The 18,238-nt window shown below is 36.9% G+C and overlaps 1 protein-coding gene across 7 annotated transcripts in view; it reads right to left on the reverse strand.

The window, feature by feature from the left end:
• RPS6KC1 (ribosomal protein S6 kinase C1) overlaps positions 1 to 18,238 on the reverse strand; it is a 207,923-nt gene that overhangs the window by 1,766 nt on the left and 187,919 nt on the right. For 6 of the 7 annotated variants that reach the window (XM_053605714.1, XM_053605715.1, XM_053605717.1 and 3 more), the window contains 2 exons: positions 11,267 to 11,349; positions 10,193 to 10,288 (listed from right to left, as the gene is read on the reverse strand). In XM_053605714.1, the coding sequence (XP_053461689.1) occupies positions 10,193 to 10,288; positions 11,267 to 11,349 (179 nt within the window). Of the gene's footprint in view, positions 1 to 10,192; positions 10,289 to 11,266; positions 11,350 to 14,653; positions 14,731 to 18,071; positions 18,178 to 18,238 lie in introns of those variants that run through there. The other variant, XR_008383087.1, reaches the window with a different exon arrangement.

Here is an 18,238-nt window from a genome sequence, read left to right on the forward strand (position 1 = left end):
CCAAAATCACTTTCTTTGGCATAGCTGATTCAAATAAAATAATTTTATCTAATGAATGGAACATTTTGATTTATTCAGAAATAAAAATCATGTATAAAACAAATTTATAATGTTATATGCAATGGGATTGTTAACAATGTGGGAAAAAAGAAATTGTCACACACAACTGTATGGGGACTTTGGACATGCTGGAAGAAATGTGCCCTGAAACATTCATACACCTTCAAATTTCTAATGAATTCATACAGCGTAAGATCTGTTGATAAACTTCAGCATAAACTTCATCTATTGTAAGTGTACAATTTGATGATTTCTAGTACATTTAAAGAATTGTGCCACCATTATCACAATTCCGTTTTAGAACACTATGAGCACCTGAGCACCCCAGAAAGTTTCCTCATGCCATCTGCAGTTGATCCCCCACTCCCATTCCCAGCCCCAGGGAAATACTGATTGGCTTTCTGTCTCTATAAAATTGCCCTTTCTAGACATTTCACATAAATGGAATCATACAATATGTCCTCTTCCGCAGTTGCCTTCTCTTACTCTGCATAATGTTTTTGAGATTCTTCCACAGAGTTGCAGCAACTATCAACAGTTTGGGGGCTGTAATAAGTAATGTTGCTATTAACAGTCATGTATATGCCTTTGTGTGGACATGTTTTCATTTCTTTTTCTTTTTTTTTTTGGCAGTTTTTGGCCGGGGCTGGGTTTGAACCCACCACCTCCAGCATATGGGGCCAGCGCCCTACTCCTTTGAGCCACAGATGCCGTCCTTTTTATTTTATTATTATTATTTATTTATTTTGCAGTTTTTGGCCGGGACCGGGCTTGTACCCACCACCTCCGGCATACAGGGCCAGCGTCCTACTCCTTTGAGCCACAGGCGCCACCCCATATGTTTTCATTTCTCTTAATTAACTTCCTAGAAGTCCTGGGTCACATTGTGAGTTTATATTTAAGCTTTTAAAGAAATCACTGAACTTTTCTGAAGTGGCTGTATAATTTGACATTCCCAATAATGTATCAGGATTCCAGTATCTTTACATCTTCAATACTTAGGGTACCATTTTAATAATAGCCCTTTTTGTGGTTATTAGTGGTATCTCTCACTCTCTCCCTCTTTTTTGTTTATTTATATTTGGGGGAGTGGTATCTTATCATGGTTTAACCTTCCCTAACAACTAAAGATGTCGAGCATCTTTTTGCGTCCTAATTAACCAGTCACATAGCTTCTTGATGAAATATCTAATCTTTAAAAATTTTTTATCTGGGCGGAACACAATTTGAAGAGGGAATTTACCTAAACAAATGATATCACTGTAACCTAATTCTTTGTACTCTCAATGAATCCCAAATAATAATAAATAAATAAATTTTTTATCTTTTGCTGTAGATAAACCAGAAAACCATGGCCCATTTTAAAACTGAGTTGCCTGTCTTACTGAGCTATATAATTTCTTTGTACCTTCTGAACACAAGTCCTCTATACCTGATTTGCAGATATTTTCTCCCAGTCTGTGGCTTGTCTTCATTTTCTTAATGGTGCCCTTTGAAGTGCACTCTATCAATTTTGTCTTTTATGGACCACATATGCTTTTGGTGTCATATCCACCAACTCTCTGCCTAACCCAACATCATGAAGATTTTCTCCTGTGTTTTCTTCTACAATTTGTATAGTTCTAGCTCTCATCTATAGCTCTATGAGCTACTTTGAGTTCATTTTTTGCATATGGTATGAAGGGTCAGAGTTTATTTTGTTTTTAGCATGTGAATATTTGATTTCCCAGCACCATTTGTTAAAAATACACTGTTGTTTTAATTATTGTGACTTTATAGTTAGTGTGAAAATCAGGTAGTGTAAGTCCTCCAACTTTATTCTTCTCTTTCAAAATTGTCTTGGATATTCTAGGTTCTTTGCCTTTTCAGGTACAATTTTGGGTCAGCTAAAGGTTCCCAGTTTTACTGATTGTCTCAAAGAACCAACTTAGTGATTTCTTTTATTTTTCTGACTTCTTTTCTTCCTTTCCTTCCCTTCGACACAGGGATCTCACTATACTGTCCAGTCAGGCCTTGAATTCCTGGGTTCAAGAGATCCTCACACCTCAGCCTTCTTAGTAGCTGGGACCATAGGAATGTGCCATTGTGCCTGGCTTCTTTTCATAGTTTCTTGAAGTACAAGCTTAAATTTTGATTTGAGACCTTTTTTTCTGATATAGGTGTTTAACATCACAAATTTTCCTCAAGAACTGTAGCTACATCCTACAAATTTTGATATATTGAGTTTTCCTTTTCATTTAGTTTAAAAACATTTTCTAAGTTTTCTTGGGATGACTTCTTTGACCCATGTTACCTAGAAAGAAGTCTATTGTTTAATTTCCAAATATTTGTGAATTTAGCAGATCCCTTCCTGTTGATTTCTAATTTGATTCTGTTACAGAGTACATTGTTATCACTTCCATCCTGTGAGTGCAGTGGTGAGATAATAGCTCACTTCAGCCTTCAACACCTGGGCCCAAATGACCCACTTGCCTCAGCCTCCAAAGTAGCAAGTACTATTGGTGCATGCTATCATGCCCAGCTAATTTTTACATTTTTTAATAAAGATGAGGTTTTGTTGAATTGCCAGGGATGGTCTAGAATTCCTGGTTTCAAGCAATCCTTCCACCTTTGCCTTCCAAAGTGCTGGGGTCAAGGTATGAGCCACTGCACTCAGCCCTCAATACTTTTAAATACTACAATTTGTTTTTATGGCCCAGCATTTGGTCTATCTTGGGGATTGTGTCGTGTGCACTTGATATGAATGTGTATTCTGCAGTCACTGGGGGTAGTCTTCTATATATGCCAGTCAGAGCTGTTTAATAATGTTCAAGTCTTCTATATCCTTGCTAATTTTCTTTCAGTTATTGAAAATGAGGTACTGAAGCCTCCATTTACTATTACTGAATTGCCTATTTATCCTTTTAATTCATTCGGACCTTGTTTCATATTATTTTGAGGACATTATTAGTGTGTAGACATCTGTTAACTGTTCTAGCTTCCTATGTATCGATTATCATTAGAAAACCTCTATCAGTCTCCAGTAAGTCTGTCTTAATGTCCGTCTCTCTGGTATTTAGTATAGCCACTCTAGCTCTCTTAAGGGTTACTGCTGATATGGTTTATCTTTTCCATCCTTTTCCTTTCAACCTCTTTGTGGTTTTTGAATTTAAGGTGGGTCGCCTGTATATAGAATATAGTTTGATCTTTTTTAATCCAGTTTAACAATATCTGCCTTTGGCTTGACATGTTTAGACATTCACTTTGAACATAATTATTGAAGTGGTAGGTTTACATTGGCCATTTTACTACTTGCTTTCTACATCTACTCGTTTTTGTTCCTACTTTACTCCCTTCTTTTGTATTAAATGCTTTTTATTATGCCATTTTAGCTCCCCTACTAATTTTCTTTTACTTATTTTTTTTTTTAACTGGTTGTTGTATCGTTAAAATATGCATCTTAACTTACGACTTCAGAATGTCTCACTTATCACTTCAGAATAAATCACTTACAACTTATCACTTATTTCAGAATATTACTACCTTCCTTTCAGTACAAGGCAGAAACTTTGCTTCAATATACCCCCAAAACCTTCCTTTGTGTATTAATGTCATATATATTTACATATCGCATCTATGTATGTTATAAACCCACAGCATGGACTTACGATTATTGCTACATACAATGTTTTGTCTGTTTTTTAGAGTTGATAAGTGAGGAAAAATAACTCATGTCTACCATTTCCAGGGTTCTTCATTTATTTCCTCCTTGGACTCAACTGGCATCACTTCCTTTCGGCCTGAAGGAATTCCTGAAGTATTTCTTGTAAGGTAGGCCTTCTAGCAATCAATTCTGAGTCTTATTCCACCTTGATTTTTGAAGGATGAATTCACTGAATTCTTGGTTGACCATTACCTCCTTTCAGCACTTTGAATATGTCACTCTACTGTCTTCTGTGGTCCATTATTTTTCAGTCAGACGCGAATGCTTCCTTCTATAAGAGGAATTGTTCTTCATGTACTGCTTTCAAAATGTTCCTCTTTATTTTTATCTTTCAATAATTTGACTAAGTGTGGACTTCTTTGTAGTTTCCTACTTTAAGCTTCTTAGAGGCATAAATTAGCGTTTTTCACCAAATTTGGGGAGTTTTCAGCCAAATTTGTTCAAATACTTTTGTTTCCCCATTCCCTTTTCTCTTCCTCTGGGACTCCCATTATATACAGTAGACATACACATATATAGAGAGAGAGAACGAGAGATACACGTACACATACACACTTATACATACATAAATATATAGAGATATACACATACACTTATACATACATACATATATAGAGTGAGAGATACACGTACACATACACACTTATACATACATAAATATATAGAGATATACACATACACATACATACATATAGAGAGAGATATATGCGTACACATACACACTTATACATGCATACATATATAGAGATATATGCATACACATACACACTTATACATGCATACATATATAGAGATATACATGTACACATACACACTTATACATGCGTACATATAGAGATATATGCGTACACATACACACTTATACATGCATACATATATAGATATATGCGTACACATACACACTTATACATGCATACATATATAGAGATATACATGTACACATACACACTTATACATGCATACATATAGAGATATATGCGTACACATACACACTTATACGTGCATACATATATAGAGATATATGCATACACATACACTTATACATGCATACATATGTAGAGATATACATGTACACATACACACTTATACATGCATACATATATAGAGATATACACGTACACATACACACTTATACATACATAAATATATAGATATACACATACACACTTATACATACATATAGAGATATACATGTACATGTACACACTTATACAGACATACATATAGTTATACATGTACACTTATTCATACATACATATAGAGTGAGATATATACGTACACATATCGTACACATTTGTTGGTCATTATTATTATACTTCCTGTTAATTCTTTAAATTAGTTTTAATTCTTTGAAAATATTTATAATAGCTGCTTTAAAGTGTTTGTTAAATCCAAAATTTGGGTATACACAGAGACAGTTTGTATTGATTCCCCCCCCCCCCCGGATTATGTCATACTTTGTTGTTTTAGGGGTATGCTTTACATTACATTTCACTGAAAACAGGATATTTTAGATAATGTATTTTAGCAACTCTGAGGTCTGATTCTTCCCCCATGAAGATTATCATTGTTGTTGGTTTCTTTATTCTTTGGTAACTTACTTCAGCTAGATCTGTAAATCTGCTAAGCCACTGCCCTCTGTATTATAATGTGTAGCAGCTAATACCTCTGCTTTTTTTTTTTTTAAGGTTGTCTTTCTAAGCATCACCACTGTGTCTGCATAGCTTAGTGGTCAACCAATGACTGAACAGAGTTGTGTTCAAATACCTCAGCCATTCAAACTTCTGTCCTCTGCCAATGGATAGAACATATTTAAAGTTTAGGCCACTTTCTCCTGGGCCCTTTCCCTACGCCTATGTATACACATGCTTATACAAACTCAGGACTGGTCCTCAAGGCCTGCCCCACCTGGAAGAACCTTTGCTCCTAATGGAGCATGAAGGTGAGAATGGGAGCAGACCTGGTAAAGAAAGTCAGAGTCCCATTGTTCTTTCCTAAAGTTCAGCTGTTTTTTAAGCATAAACACTTTTCAGGTTGTTTCTTTTGGCCAATTTTCAGAGCACTGAAATAACTGTTTTTACCAATGCTATCCAGCTTTATAATTTCTTAAATGAGACACTTTGCCAACTTTTTCTTGCAGCCGCCACCATTGAAATTTGAGGCTACTCCTACAGCAAATAATTTCTTTTACAGAACATAACCAAAACTGAAATATTTTAAAGATTTCTTTACAGTATTAAGGGTTCTATATATAGGAAATTCCAATACTCAGATTTAACTGAAACTTCTATTTCTTCTCTTCCTCTCTTTTTATTCATGATTCACTCATTTATTTATATAAATATCATTGATTTCCTATGATGTGTCAATCTACTATTTTTTTGACCTTTTCACCTGTATCATCAGTAGTTGCCTCATTCTTACATTAGCCCTGTAATTCAAAGACATTCTTTACTGAATTATAAATCACTCTATATTATGAACTCTCAACACTGTCCTATCAATAATAAGAAAAAAGATTTACATGACACTTACTATATGCCAGATATTATTCTAAGTGCTCAACATAGGTTAATTCATTTAATTCGTAATAATGGTACAAATAGCTAATATTATTATCTCTATCTTACAGATGAGAAAATAGAGGCTCAGGGAAATTAAGTAACGTAAGACCATACAGGCAATTAAGTAGCAAAGACAGGATTTGAATTCAAGTACTCTTGACTCCAAAATCCTTACTTTAACCACAACACTACACAGCTTCATCACTGTGTGATATGCGAATAACCAGGAATCTATTACTCCACTTAAACATTATAAAATCCCTAAGGGGAGCGAGCGAAGCATATATGTGATAACTCAAAACACTATCTATCAGTCATGTGAAATTATTATGCCTAGCTCTCAAAATGACTAAACTACTGTTCATTAAAGCTAACTGCTCAAAGAATTTTTATAAGTTACTCTACTGCTTTAGGAGAAAAGTTGTTATTAACACATAAATAAACATGGCTCAGTGTGGTGGCTCCTGCCTGTAACCCTAGCATTCTGAGAGGCTAAGGCAGGAGGCTCCCTTGAGCTCAGGAGGTGGAAACAAGCCTGATTAAGAGTGAAACCATGTCTCTATTAAAAATAGAAAAATTAGCTGGGTGTTATGGCAGGTGCTTGTACACCTAGCTACTAGGGAGGCTGAGGCAGGAGGATCACTTGAGCCCAGGAGTTTGAGGCTTCTGTGATGCCATGGCACTCTGTGAAACTCTGTCTCAAAAAATAAATTTAAATAAATAATAAAGCATCATAGGAATATTCTAAATGTGTAAACCCATTTCACAGAGAATTCATGTCTACTAACTAAAATGCAGAAGACATTAGCCTTTATAAAATTCCACCTTAATATAAACTGAACATATAAAATATTGGTAAGAATCAACTATAACTAAAGCATTATATTTTTAATATACGTATATCAGAAAACATAAACAAGTTATTTCTTCTTTGTTGGGAACTATTGGCTTTCCCACTCTCATTCTTTCTAAAACATGACTTCACATGTGAAATTCCAAAGGTTCATATTCTGACATTTACTAAAGACAATTTAATTAGCTCCTGGACTCCCCCCACCCCCATTTGCAAGTATAAGTCTTCAGGCAAAAGTATAATTGTTTTACTCATGACTCTCTTGCTTATTCTGCCATTTTCAATGTTTTAACAGGCCTCAAGAGAGACTGCACAAAGGTACAGCTTAGCCTTAAGAAAATGTGTCAGGCAGTGGCACATTCAAGATAATGAATCCAAGACAGCCACTGCCAACCTCCTTTCTCCTGAAGCACAGGCAACAGAGCTGAGCAATGAGGACACAGGAATTTATTTTGAAGGTCTTTTCCTCACATAGTATCTTTCAATTGACAAAGCAACTGCCATAATTAACTAAATGCACTCTCTAGCATAAACATGCATGTGCTGAGGATTTTTTTAAATTGCATTGAAAAAGCAACTATGTTTACTTTAACACCATTCACTTGACTCAAACAGATGACTAAACAGGGGATTAAGAAATCAGAATAAAGGCAAGGAGCAAAAGACCAAAGAGGAGAATATTTCCTCCAAGCAGAATAATTATTTTCATATAAATCATTTTGTGATTTTTTTTTTCAAGTGACCGCTATGACCTATGAGGTAGTGGAAGAGGAAAGTCAAAATGACAAATTGCTAATCATGCCAAAAGACCCCTTTTCCCTTTCCTGATGATGTTTCCTCAACATGAGTGGTAGTTTCCTTAGGCAGGGCAATGACAGAACGCTGGTTTACTTATAAGCTATACATGTCTGCATTTGGGGACTTAACATAGGCTACACCCTGACTCCTTTACAACCTAATTTCTAATAAAGAGAGGAGCAGAACTTGATAAATTATTAAGGGGAATTTCAACATCACATAATAATGACTACTTCTTCAAGGAAGAGAGGCAAAAAGAGCAGCTGCTAGTCTTCCTTAAATTATTTGCCAAAAAATACTTTGGAATTTATCTTGTGCCACAGCAACTAAGATGAAATCAAGTGAATTGCTATTATTTTTTCCCCCGTTAGAATGAAAGGTTTTATATATCTCTTCCTTACGTCTTAATCCTTAATCCAAAGTGCTCTGGGTAGTCTCATCTCAGCATTTCCAACCTGATTATGTTTCTTTATATTTTACATACTCTGGGGAAATTAATCTTCCTGAAACACAACTCTGTGCCTTCCCTTCTTCTGCACAAAAACCCCAAATCTCAAATTTTTAACAAATTAAATACTATCACTGTACTCTGATGCTTATGACAGAACCCCATACGAGAACCCCAACTTACCTTTCTACACTCACCTACTGCTATTACTTGTCCCCATATTCATCCTTCTATTCCAGAAAATTGTACTCTTGATTTCCTGAAGTAGGTCTTTCATAGTCCTTCCTTGCCTTTGTTCAAACTCATCATTTTACGTGGGCTATCACCCCATATCCAACCTTGCCAGGGTGAAATTCTGTCTAAGGCCCAGCAAAAATAATATCCACTTCACAATAACTTTCCTAAGACTACCACTACACTGACCATAAACCTTTCTTCTGCTGACTTGCCAGGTGTTTTTTTTTAAAGCTCTTCAACAGCCATTATTAAATTCTATCTTGTGGTATAGTTATTTGTAATCTTACTTTTGTAGCCTATTGCACTGCATCTTATATGTAATATTTGTTGAATGGAACCAAAAATCACTCTTCAAGAGAATACTAGGTAATTCTTTTTTCCTTTTTCTTTTTTCTCCTTGTACTTTTGTTGTTGTTGTTGTTGAGACAGTCCCAGAGTGCAGTGGCATCACAGCTCACTGCAACCTCAGACTCGGGCTGTGGGCATCCTGCTGCTTCAGCCTCCGAAACCACTGGGATTACAGGGGCTTGCCGCTGCGCCTGGCTGGGTTTTTCAATTTTTTTCATGAGTCGGGGTCTCATTCTCGCTCAGACAAGTCTCCAACTCCTGAGCTCATGCACTCCTCCTGCCTCAGCCTCCCATAGTGCTGGGATTACAGGCGTGAGCCACCGCACCCCGCTAATTCTCTTCTTAACATATATTCTGCCCTCCCCTTTCTTTTTATTTCTTTTCACTAATTTAAAAAAAAAATCATGTTTCATTAAACAATTTCAGTTCTTGATCTTTTTCAATAATCTTTTCTCTTACGTTTTTCATAAAAGTGTAAGAATCCCAGGCCCGACAATACTTGCTCATTTGCTATGGGCCTATAAATAAGAAAATACATACAACCCTCAGTCTACTCAGCAAAAATTCCCAACTAGGGGGGTATTTTAAATATGGGGAATCAATTTAAGAAGGTCACTAGAGTTCCAAGCCTGCCTCTGCATGCTGAACTTTAATTATCAATGATTTTTTTTCTTTAAGCAATTTGACAACACCATCCAAGTTCTACCAAGGGATGAAGTTGTAAGAGTGATGTAAGAGTGACAGGATTTTCTAAGAATACTTCTCTCCTAAACAACCTCAGTAGCCCATTGCTATTTGTAAATAATAAAGATTGAAAATAGCTATTTATACAGTTACAAAATACAATAGCAAAAACAGAGCAGCCCCAGACAAGCAAAAAGCCGTACTCAAATATCACACTTACACAAATAGATACATGAAATTGACTAAATGTTAAGCCTTGACTCTTAAAAAAAAAATTTAATACCAACAAGTTTTATCTATCTTCTCTGACCCCACCAAATACTTTGATAATAGTAAAAGCCTAAAAATATACAATACTAATTACTAATTCTGAATGTGTCTTTGAATTAGTTTAAATGTGTTTTTCTTGTCTCAAATTAATTTCCTTAAGGTTTGGAACTGTAGACTCTGCTAATCTGCATGGTTGATACACTTGGCCAATAGGTCAATTAAATTACCTGTTGAATGAGTGAGCGAGCCTCTTCAGAGACACATTCTGGCATGTTCAAAGTAGTGTGAGTATTTATTCCTGCTGGATGGCACTCAACCAGAGTCTGAAACAATCAATCAGGTACACTTCTTACCCCAAATATAACATCATATTTTGTCCTATCACGGGTTTTATAGACAGCAAGTACAGAGAGCTCAACAACCATCTTAATTGGAGGTACAGTATCAACATGGCACCACCTAAGCAGCTAAGAATGAGGGCTATGAGCCTATGGAACGTCTAACTAAAATGAAGACAGTTATCACCATCACATCGTGAGCTTCTGCTGCTGTCCTTTTCTCCTTAATTACAAAATAAATGACTTAAAACAGAAAACCTACATTATACACAAAAATGAAAAAGGGACTTGATTCCTCTAAAATGTTTTTACGTTCCTAAAAACTCTCAAAGTTTAAAATTTATTAGTAGATACTTAACTATGTACAGCACTTTATAAGTTTAAATGTATATAAACGTGATTTTTAAACTTCACAACAATCTTAGATGGGTATTATTTGTATATTTAAGGTAGACAACTACTTAGAAAAGTATAACTGTTCAATTCCTCTACTTTCTTCCCAGAAAGCAATCTGCACAATACTTTATTAAAATCTATTAACCTCAAACATCATACTCAAAAGTTATTGATCTGCGAGTAGAATTGCTGTCCTTAAGCCAGAACACATAAGAAAAATTAATAGTATTGAGAAAAAGATAATATTGAAACATATATATTCATTTTCTTAAATGAAAATTCCATACCAGTCTCAGACACACATCTCACAGATTGGACTCAGTTAAAGCTGAATCATAGAAAATGAAGAGAAAAAAGGCCTTATAGCTCACTATGTAATACTGTTATAGTCAGTGTTTAAAAAAATCTAGACTCTTGATAAACCTACAAATCTCTGGTTATCTTTTGGTATTAAAGCTTTTCTTACTTAGTCCCTGACCTAAAAACTAAAGGCAAAGGCTAACATTCTCAATTGGAAATCAAGGCAGCATCTGTGTAAATTTATTAAATGCATAGGGCACTGCTTACCTTGCCAGTGAGAAGTTCAAAGAGGACAGCACCCAAACTCCACCAATCACAGGCTTCAGTTTCTTCCGTGATTGCTCCAACCTCTAAATACACCAAAAAAGGTTGATATTAAAATTCCAAAGGTCAATTAAACTTTCAAAATTAACATGTATTAACAAGGTGACCTTTTTAATGCTGAGAGAGCACATATGAAATACTACTGGGCTTTCAAAATTCCTGAAAGTTACTTATCCCTGTGGTCACCTACTGTGGTTGCATTTTTTTTTTTTGACGCAGTCATATATTAAGCTGAGGCATTTGTTCTTTAATTGATAGAGAGACACCTTCAAGATGCTTTACTTAAAAGTTACATGAACTTACTAGATCAGCATTTTGCTTAATTTTTTTGAATTTGAGACGAAGTATAGCCAATTCTACCTCATCTTTTGTTTTACAACCAGACTCTTTAAGTTCAGAAAGAACTTTAAAAATTATCTAAACCAATACCATTTATCCAGAGAGGTGAAATGTCCTGCCCAATGTCATGTAGTAGCAGAACAAAGATTTAACTCATAGGTCTTCATCTTCCCTTTCCATTGTTTTCAACTAAAGAAGGTGCAAGTGAAATGCAAATCCCTCCACTTTTGTTATTTAGCCGTGCAGACAGATCTATTGTTTTTAGGCACAAATAAAACTATTGGCTAAGGACTGTTAGACTATCTACAAATCACAATTTTATATGTGCTATCCCTTATCTCTTTCCAGCACAAGTTCCAGAAATGTAATGTGACTTTTAAGGGATCATCTTTCAGGTTCTCGCACACACCAGCAACAATGCCTCATTTCACCATTTTTTGAGGCTTTTAGCTCTTAAGGCAGGAATGATGTCATCTTGTCCTCTCCTAATGGCATCTAATTAGTCACGAAGACTTACCAATATGTGCCCTTTCATTTCCTTTTGACTGAAAACAAAAAAAAAAAAAACACCTTCCTATTTAACTATAGGTAGCCCACGACTCATAACAATAATGTTCAAAAGTTTTCAGTAGTTAGGATGGATCCAGGAAAGTAATAGTAAATAGATAAAAGTGGTACTCAGGTGCCTAGCCTTTTAACCAATGCTTAGTAAATCTACTGTGTGGGAAAACCGCCAAACTCACAAAATAACTGGAGGTTTGAAGCCAGGGTTGTGTTGACCAGAAAAAGAAAGAAGGCCCATTCCTTTCAAAATACTTAAATTACTCCATTTCAGTAATCTCTTATATATTCCTTCATCTGGGTTTCAAAGTGTTTTATGCAGACCTCCACCCCTGCACAACCAGCCCTTCCCTAGGGCTTCATGCCAGATCACACCTTGCATTCTCCAATTAGCTGCTCTTAGCTAGATGGTAAAAAGAAATAAGAGTAGCTAATTCAAACTATTGTGCAAATGACTGAAAGTCTCCTAATCTTCCTAGAACCCCCTGAATTTATAAAAAAGTTGCTTACTTGCAAGGTTGAGACCTACCTAACCTGCCAAACAACAGAGGTTTAATTATATATGCTGTAGCATATCTATATGGTGATTACTACTACATAGCCATTTTAAATGTCTTCATACAAGATTTAAGTATGTAAGTAAATGTTTGTACCCATTACATTTTTTTAAAAAGCCATCAAACAACAGAATTCTAATTTTAAAAGTATGTATTTCGAAAAAACACTGATGAGAAAATACAAGAAGATATTTTAGTGATTTGCCTTTTTTATACTTACTAACCTACATGAATATCTAAGTTCTAAAAAGTAAGGCAAGATAAAGTGAAAACGTTAAAGGCTTGTTGGAAAAGCTACTTTGGAGCAATGAAAACAAAGCTATGTGGACTAATCCTCCGTTCTGTTCACCTACAGTTTTCTCGTACAGTATTTTAACGTACTGCATTTTAGAAAAAACAATGGACTAGGAATCAGGAGTCTTAGATTGAGTCTTAAGTAATTTACTTCATCTCATCTACAACACAAAGGTTAGAGCTGAAGGTCTCTAGGTTAAACTGAGCTCTAAATTCTATGATTTCCATACTCAAGGATTCCCTTGAAGAGTGACTCTCATGAAGGACAACTCTCTAAGGGCTCTCTTTCAAGTATATATGCCACCTCTACCTGATTCAAATACACTGCCCTTACCTCCCCAGAGGGAGCCACTATCATCTTCAAAAGAGTGCTCTTAGAAACTTCAGAAAAGAGAAAAGAAAATTACCATAGTTCTCTTATCAAATACAACAGAACCTCCATAGTTGACCCCCTCCCTACATTGACTACCTCCTTATGTTACTTAATTATAGACCAGACATGTAACACATCTAGTTTCTTATATTGACCACCTCTTTATGTTTACCAGTTTGCTACAGTCCCTTGGGTGGCCAACTTAACAAGTTCTACTATATGACCTTTCGGACGTTTCCTTATAGTCTAAAGTAGGCAATGGATTATACATGTCCCTGTTCAAAATTCTTAAATGGCTTCTCACTGACCACTAAGTAACATTCAAATATCCTACTTAATTAGGCATGTGAACACATGTGTATAATTAAGCCTCCATAAAAAGGTCTCAACATATCTGATTTATTCAACCTACTTACAATAAGCAGCATGACATAGGCATTATTCCTCTACAGAACTCTGTGCTTTGACCACACTGCTATATAACATGAAGCTATGATCAGTTTTCCCACTGGCCTAGTTAATGGTTTTATTATTTTAACTATCATTTTGCTCAAGATTTCAGTTACTCCATTTTCTTTGATCATACAGCAAGTAGTACATCTTTTTTGTTTCATAAAGATTTTACCTTTTATCTGTTCGCAACTTAAGATCCCAAGTTACTAATCAGCCACCTATTTTGAACGTGCTAACAACAAGCTTCATTTTTCACGTCTGAATGTTACTTTGCTCAAAGTAGGCACACATTGCAATGACAGCTGCAAAAATAAAATAGCAGCTAATATTTATTCACTGCTTACCACATGTAAGAAACTGTGTGTAACACTTCACATGAGTCATTTGAAATTCCCAAGCAACCTATGAACAACTTACTTGAGTAAGGTGCCTTTGGGATAGACAAAATATTTTATTTGCGTGATTATGGAGAAAAGGGACATCTAACCCAGTCAGTTCAGAGAAATTTGAAAATTAATGTGATGGTTTTATGGGGTCTAACAAGTATGCCCTGAAAAGCTCTAGATGTGACACCTCAAGTCTCAATTAGTAAGATTCCCTGTGGAAACTGAGCAGTGCTGCTGAGATGGAGGCCACCTTTAAAATTCAGCAAAAGGTCCAAAGTGCCATCACCAAGGTACCCTAGATCATCAGAAGCTACATGGTATGCTTGTCTCATTATTACTAGGAATGTCCCCCTCAGGTGACCATTACCTTGTGTGTGTGTGTGTTGGGGGGCAGGGGGTGTTCTTGAAGCCACCAGGTAAGTACAGCGGCGCATCTTCCTGAGCCTGGAAGATTTCAGCATGTGTGGGAGGAAGTGGGGTATTGTTTTAACATTACTATTAAAAGAAACACAGACCACTTACAGACCACCACATAAAATTTACATAGATGTGCAAAATAAACAAGACTTCAGAGAAGCCTCTTCCTATTTCACTAATCCCCTTAGGCACCTATTTCACACCATCTCTATAGTCCAACTATGGTGGGCTGAAAACTCTGACAGGCACTTCATAAGATAGACAAAGTGTCTTCCTTTATTTGGTTTCTGTGAACTTACTCAACTAAGGAGTCTAAGAACTAGGTTCACTGGTTTTACACCGCTCTGAAATCCCTTGTCATTTTTTGCCAAGGTCCTTAACAGGTGAAAAGGGCAACACACTGACTGCTTCATGGGTGAATTGCCACAGTGTCTGTTGAGCCCCAGGCAGAATGTGAGCCAACACAGACAGCAGGAAGAGACCCAAAGAGGCCAGAAAGTCATTTATTTCCCTTTCCCCAGTGGTCTTGTTAGTAGGTCCAGGGTGAACTCGCTGAGTGGCCACTGAGGTAACTTGGAGATACTCCAGCAGTGTCAACTATAGTCTGCCCCCTTCACTCTCATTTTCATCTTCCCTTGCTCTTCCCGTCTTCCTTCTTCTACCAACAGCCTGCCTTTTTACCTCTCCTCAGATTTTCTCTTTCTTCCCTCCTCTTGAATGTGATTAGTTCAACATTCTAACCGCACTCAAGCCTGAAGAAACTGCTTGTCAAGGCGGGGTGCAATGCTTCCCACCTGTAATCCCAGCAATTTGGAAGTCTAAAGCAGGAAGATTACTTGAGCCCAAGTTCAAGACCAGCTTGGGCAACATGGCGAGAACTTATCTCCACAAAAAATATAAAAATTAACTGGACAGAGGGGCATGTGCCTGTACTCCTAGCCGCTCAGGAAGCTGAAGCAGGAAGACTGCTTGGGCTCACGAGTGCAAAGTTACAGTAATCTATGATCTCACCACTACACTCCAGCCTGGGTGACAAAGTGACACCCAGCCTCTAAGAAAAAAAAGGAAAAGAGAAAAGAAACTGGTGTCCCATCTAAGAAAAAATGCTTCTGAGAGCATGAAGGCAACAGGGCTGACTTATTATCTTTAATTTGTTTGGGCTAGGAAGGAGACCAACTGTAAATAGGCACATTTATTTTTTATGGAGAGCTGAGAAAAAAAGACACTGAGCAAGTTTTATTAGCACCATGCTCTACCCAGCTGAGCTAACCAGACACCTGCATGGACGAGTTTTAAATTGATTCACCTAACAATGGAGCTTGAAACCCTTGACTTCACATTAAGCCGGGATTCATTAATTAATGTAAAACTGGCATCTTGACCAACTGTCCTTCACTTTCATAGATGACTCTAAGCTACAACAAAGAGTTTTTTGTGTTTAGGTAAGATATGAAGAAGGAGTTTCTAACAGGGAGGGAGCTTAAATATTAGAACAGGTGGTTCGGTGCCTGTAGCTCAAGCGGCTAAGGCACCAGCCACATACACCTGAGCTGGCAGGTTCGAATCCAGCCCAGGCCTGCCAAACAACAACGATGGCTGCAACCATAAAATAGCCGGGCGTTGTGGCGGGCGCCTGTTGTCCCAGCTACTTGGGAGGCTGAGGCAAGAGAATAGCTTGAGCCCAGGAGTTAGAGGTTGCTGTGAGCTGTGATGCCACGGCATTCTACCTAGGGCGACAGCTTGAGGCTCTGTATCAAAAAAAAAAAAAATTAGAACAGGTTAAGACAAACACTTGCAGAATTTCTCTTCATGGCTTTTAAAACAGGAAATAATCATTTTCTTTTAATTATCAGAAGTACTTTGGTTGTCCTTTTGACATCCTTGAGGACCAATGCATCTAGATTAAAAGTTTTAAGATGTAGGGCGGCGCCTGTGGCTTAGTCGGTAAGGCGCCGGCCCCATATACCGAGGGTGATGGGTTCAAACCCGGCCCTGGCCAAACTGCAACCAAAAAATAGCCAGGCGTTGTGGCGGACGCCTGTAGTCCCAGCTGCTCGGGAGGCTGAGGCAGGAGAATCGCTTAAGCCCAGGAGATGGAGGTTGCTGTGAGCTGTGTGAGGCCACGGCACTCTACCAAGGGCCATAAAGTGAGACTCTGTCTCTACGAAAAAAAAAAAAAAGTTTTAAGATGTACATTGAAATTGTACTGTCAGAGAGAAAGCCTGAGGTTGTGTGGCTGTCAACGCCATTGCTCTAAAACTGCTTTACATGCAAAAGCTACATAAAGATTTCACGCGTAAGCCAAGAACACTGATTTATATATAAAGCTACGTTACTATAAATACCAGGTTATGTGCCTGAAGTCAAAAGTAGAGAACGAAAAGAAATACCAAATAAAACTGTTTGGCTTTTAGAAGTGTAACATACTGCAGTTAGGAAATCCCTTTCAATTCTTATCTTGAATTTGAATTGGGAAAAAAGCAGAGAAACATTTTAAAGGATAAATTCTACCACTGTTTTGATGATTTTCAAAATATTTTCCCTGTCAAACCCTTTCTGTGCAGGCCCCTTCCCCTGCCGCTCCACTCTATAATCTCTAGCCTGGGCAAAATAGTCTCCTTTTTTTCCAAAGTATGGTGGTACTAAAGGAATTAAGCGAAGTGATCAGGGGAAAAATAAACTATTCCCTCAGAAAACAATTTCTTAGGTTATTCCCACAAAAACTCAGAGAGTTTTAATGTCAAAGAATCCTGGATTTTTGTCTTTGAGTCACAGATGTATTGCCAGGGCTCTAGTCATGCTGTTGTTTGAGCCTGGCTGGGTCTGTCTCTAAGCTTCTCTGAAAATGAAAACAGCCAGATCTCTAACATTCCTCCAACCTCTTACAATCTGTAATTTTATCATCCTGAAAGTGTTTTCAAAAGCACTCATGAGCCTTTCTCAAAACTTCTTCTCCCGTCATTAACCTAAGATGCCCAAAGAGCAGATTATGCTAAGAGGAGCCAGCACTCCTCAGTCTTCCTCCTTTCCCCCTTTTTACACACAGCCCGTCCTCTCCTTCCCTAACAGACTAATCACCTGGTGGCAAGTGAAATGAATCAGGGTCACAAAATTTAATCATTATCATCTTTTAATGTAAGGGAGACAAAGATTCCCTTGGATTTCCACTCGTCCAAAAATTAAGGACATCAAATATGTGCAACTAGTTTAGTAAATTTAGAACTTTTAGTACTAACACTTCTGATATTCTAACCACAACATAAACTCTCACTGATTCATGAAAATGATTCAAACTATCACATTTCACACATGAATAAGCATATTTAAATAAAATAAAGATATCACAGCATAAAATGTGCTTTGCCTACCTTTGTTTTACTCATGTTTAACACCTCACAGAACACTCTTCAATAAGCCAGGTTACTTTTCAGAAAAATAATGCTGCCTTGGTAGCCCATATTGCCAGAGAGCTTGCTAAAATACAGAATAATAAGAGTTTTATAGTACTTATAATCATCTGTCTTCTAAGTCTCCC

The sequence above is a fragment of the Nycticebus coucang genome, chromosome 10 (assembly GCF_027406575.1).
Source record: "Nycticebus coucang isolate mNycCou1 chromosome 10, mNycCou1.pri, whole genome shotgun sequence".
Lineage (NCBI taxonomy): Eukaryota > Metazoa > Chordata > Mammalia > Primates > Lorisidae > Nycticebus > Nycticebus coucang.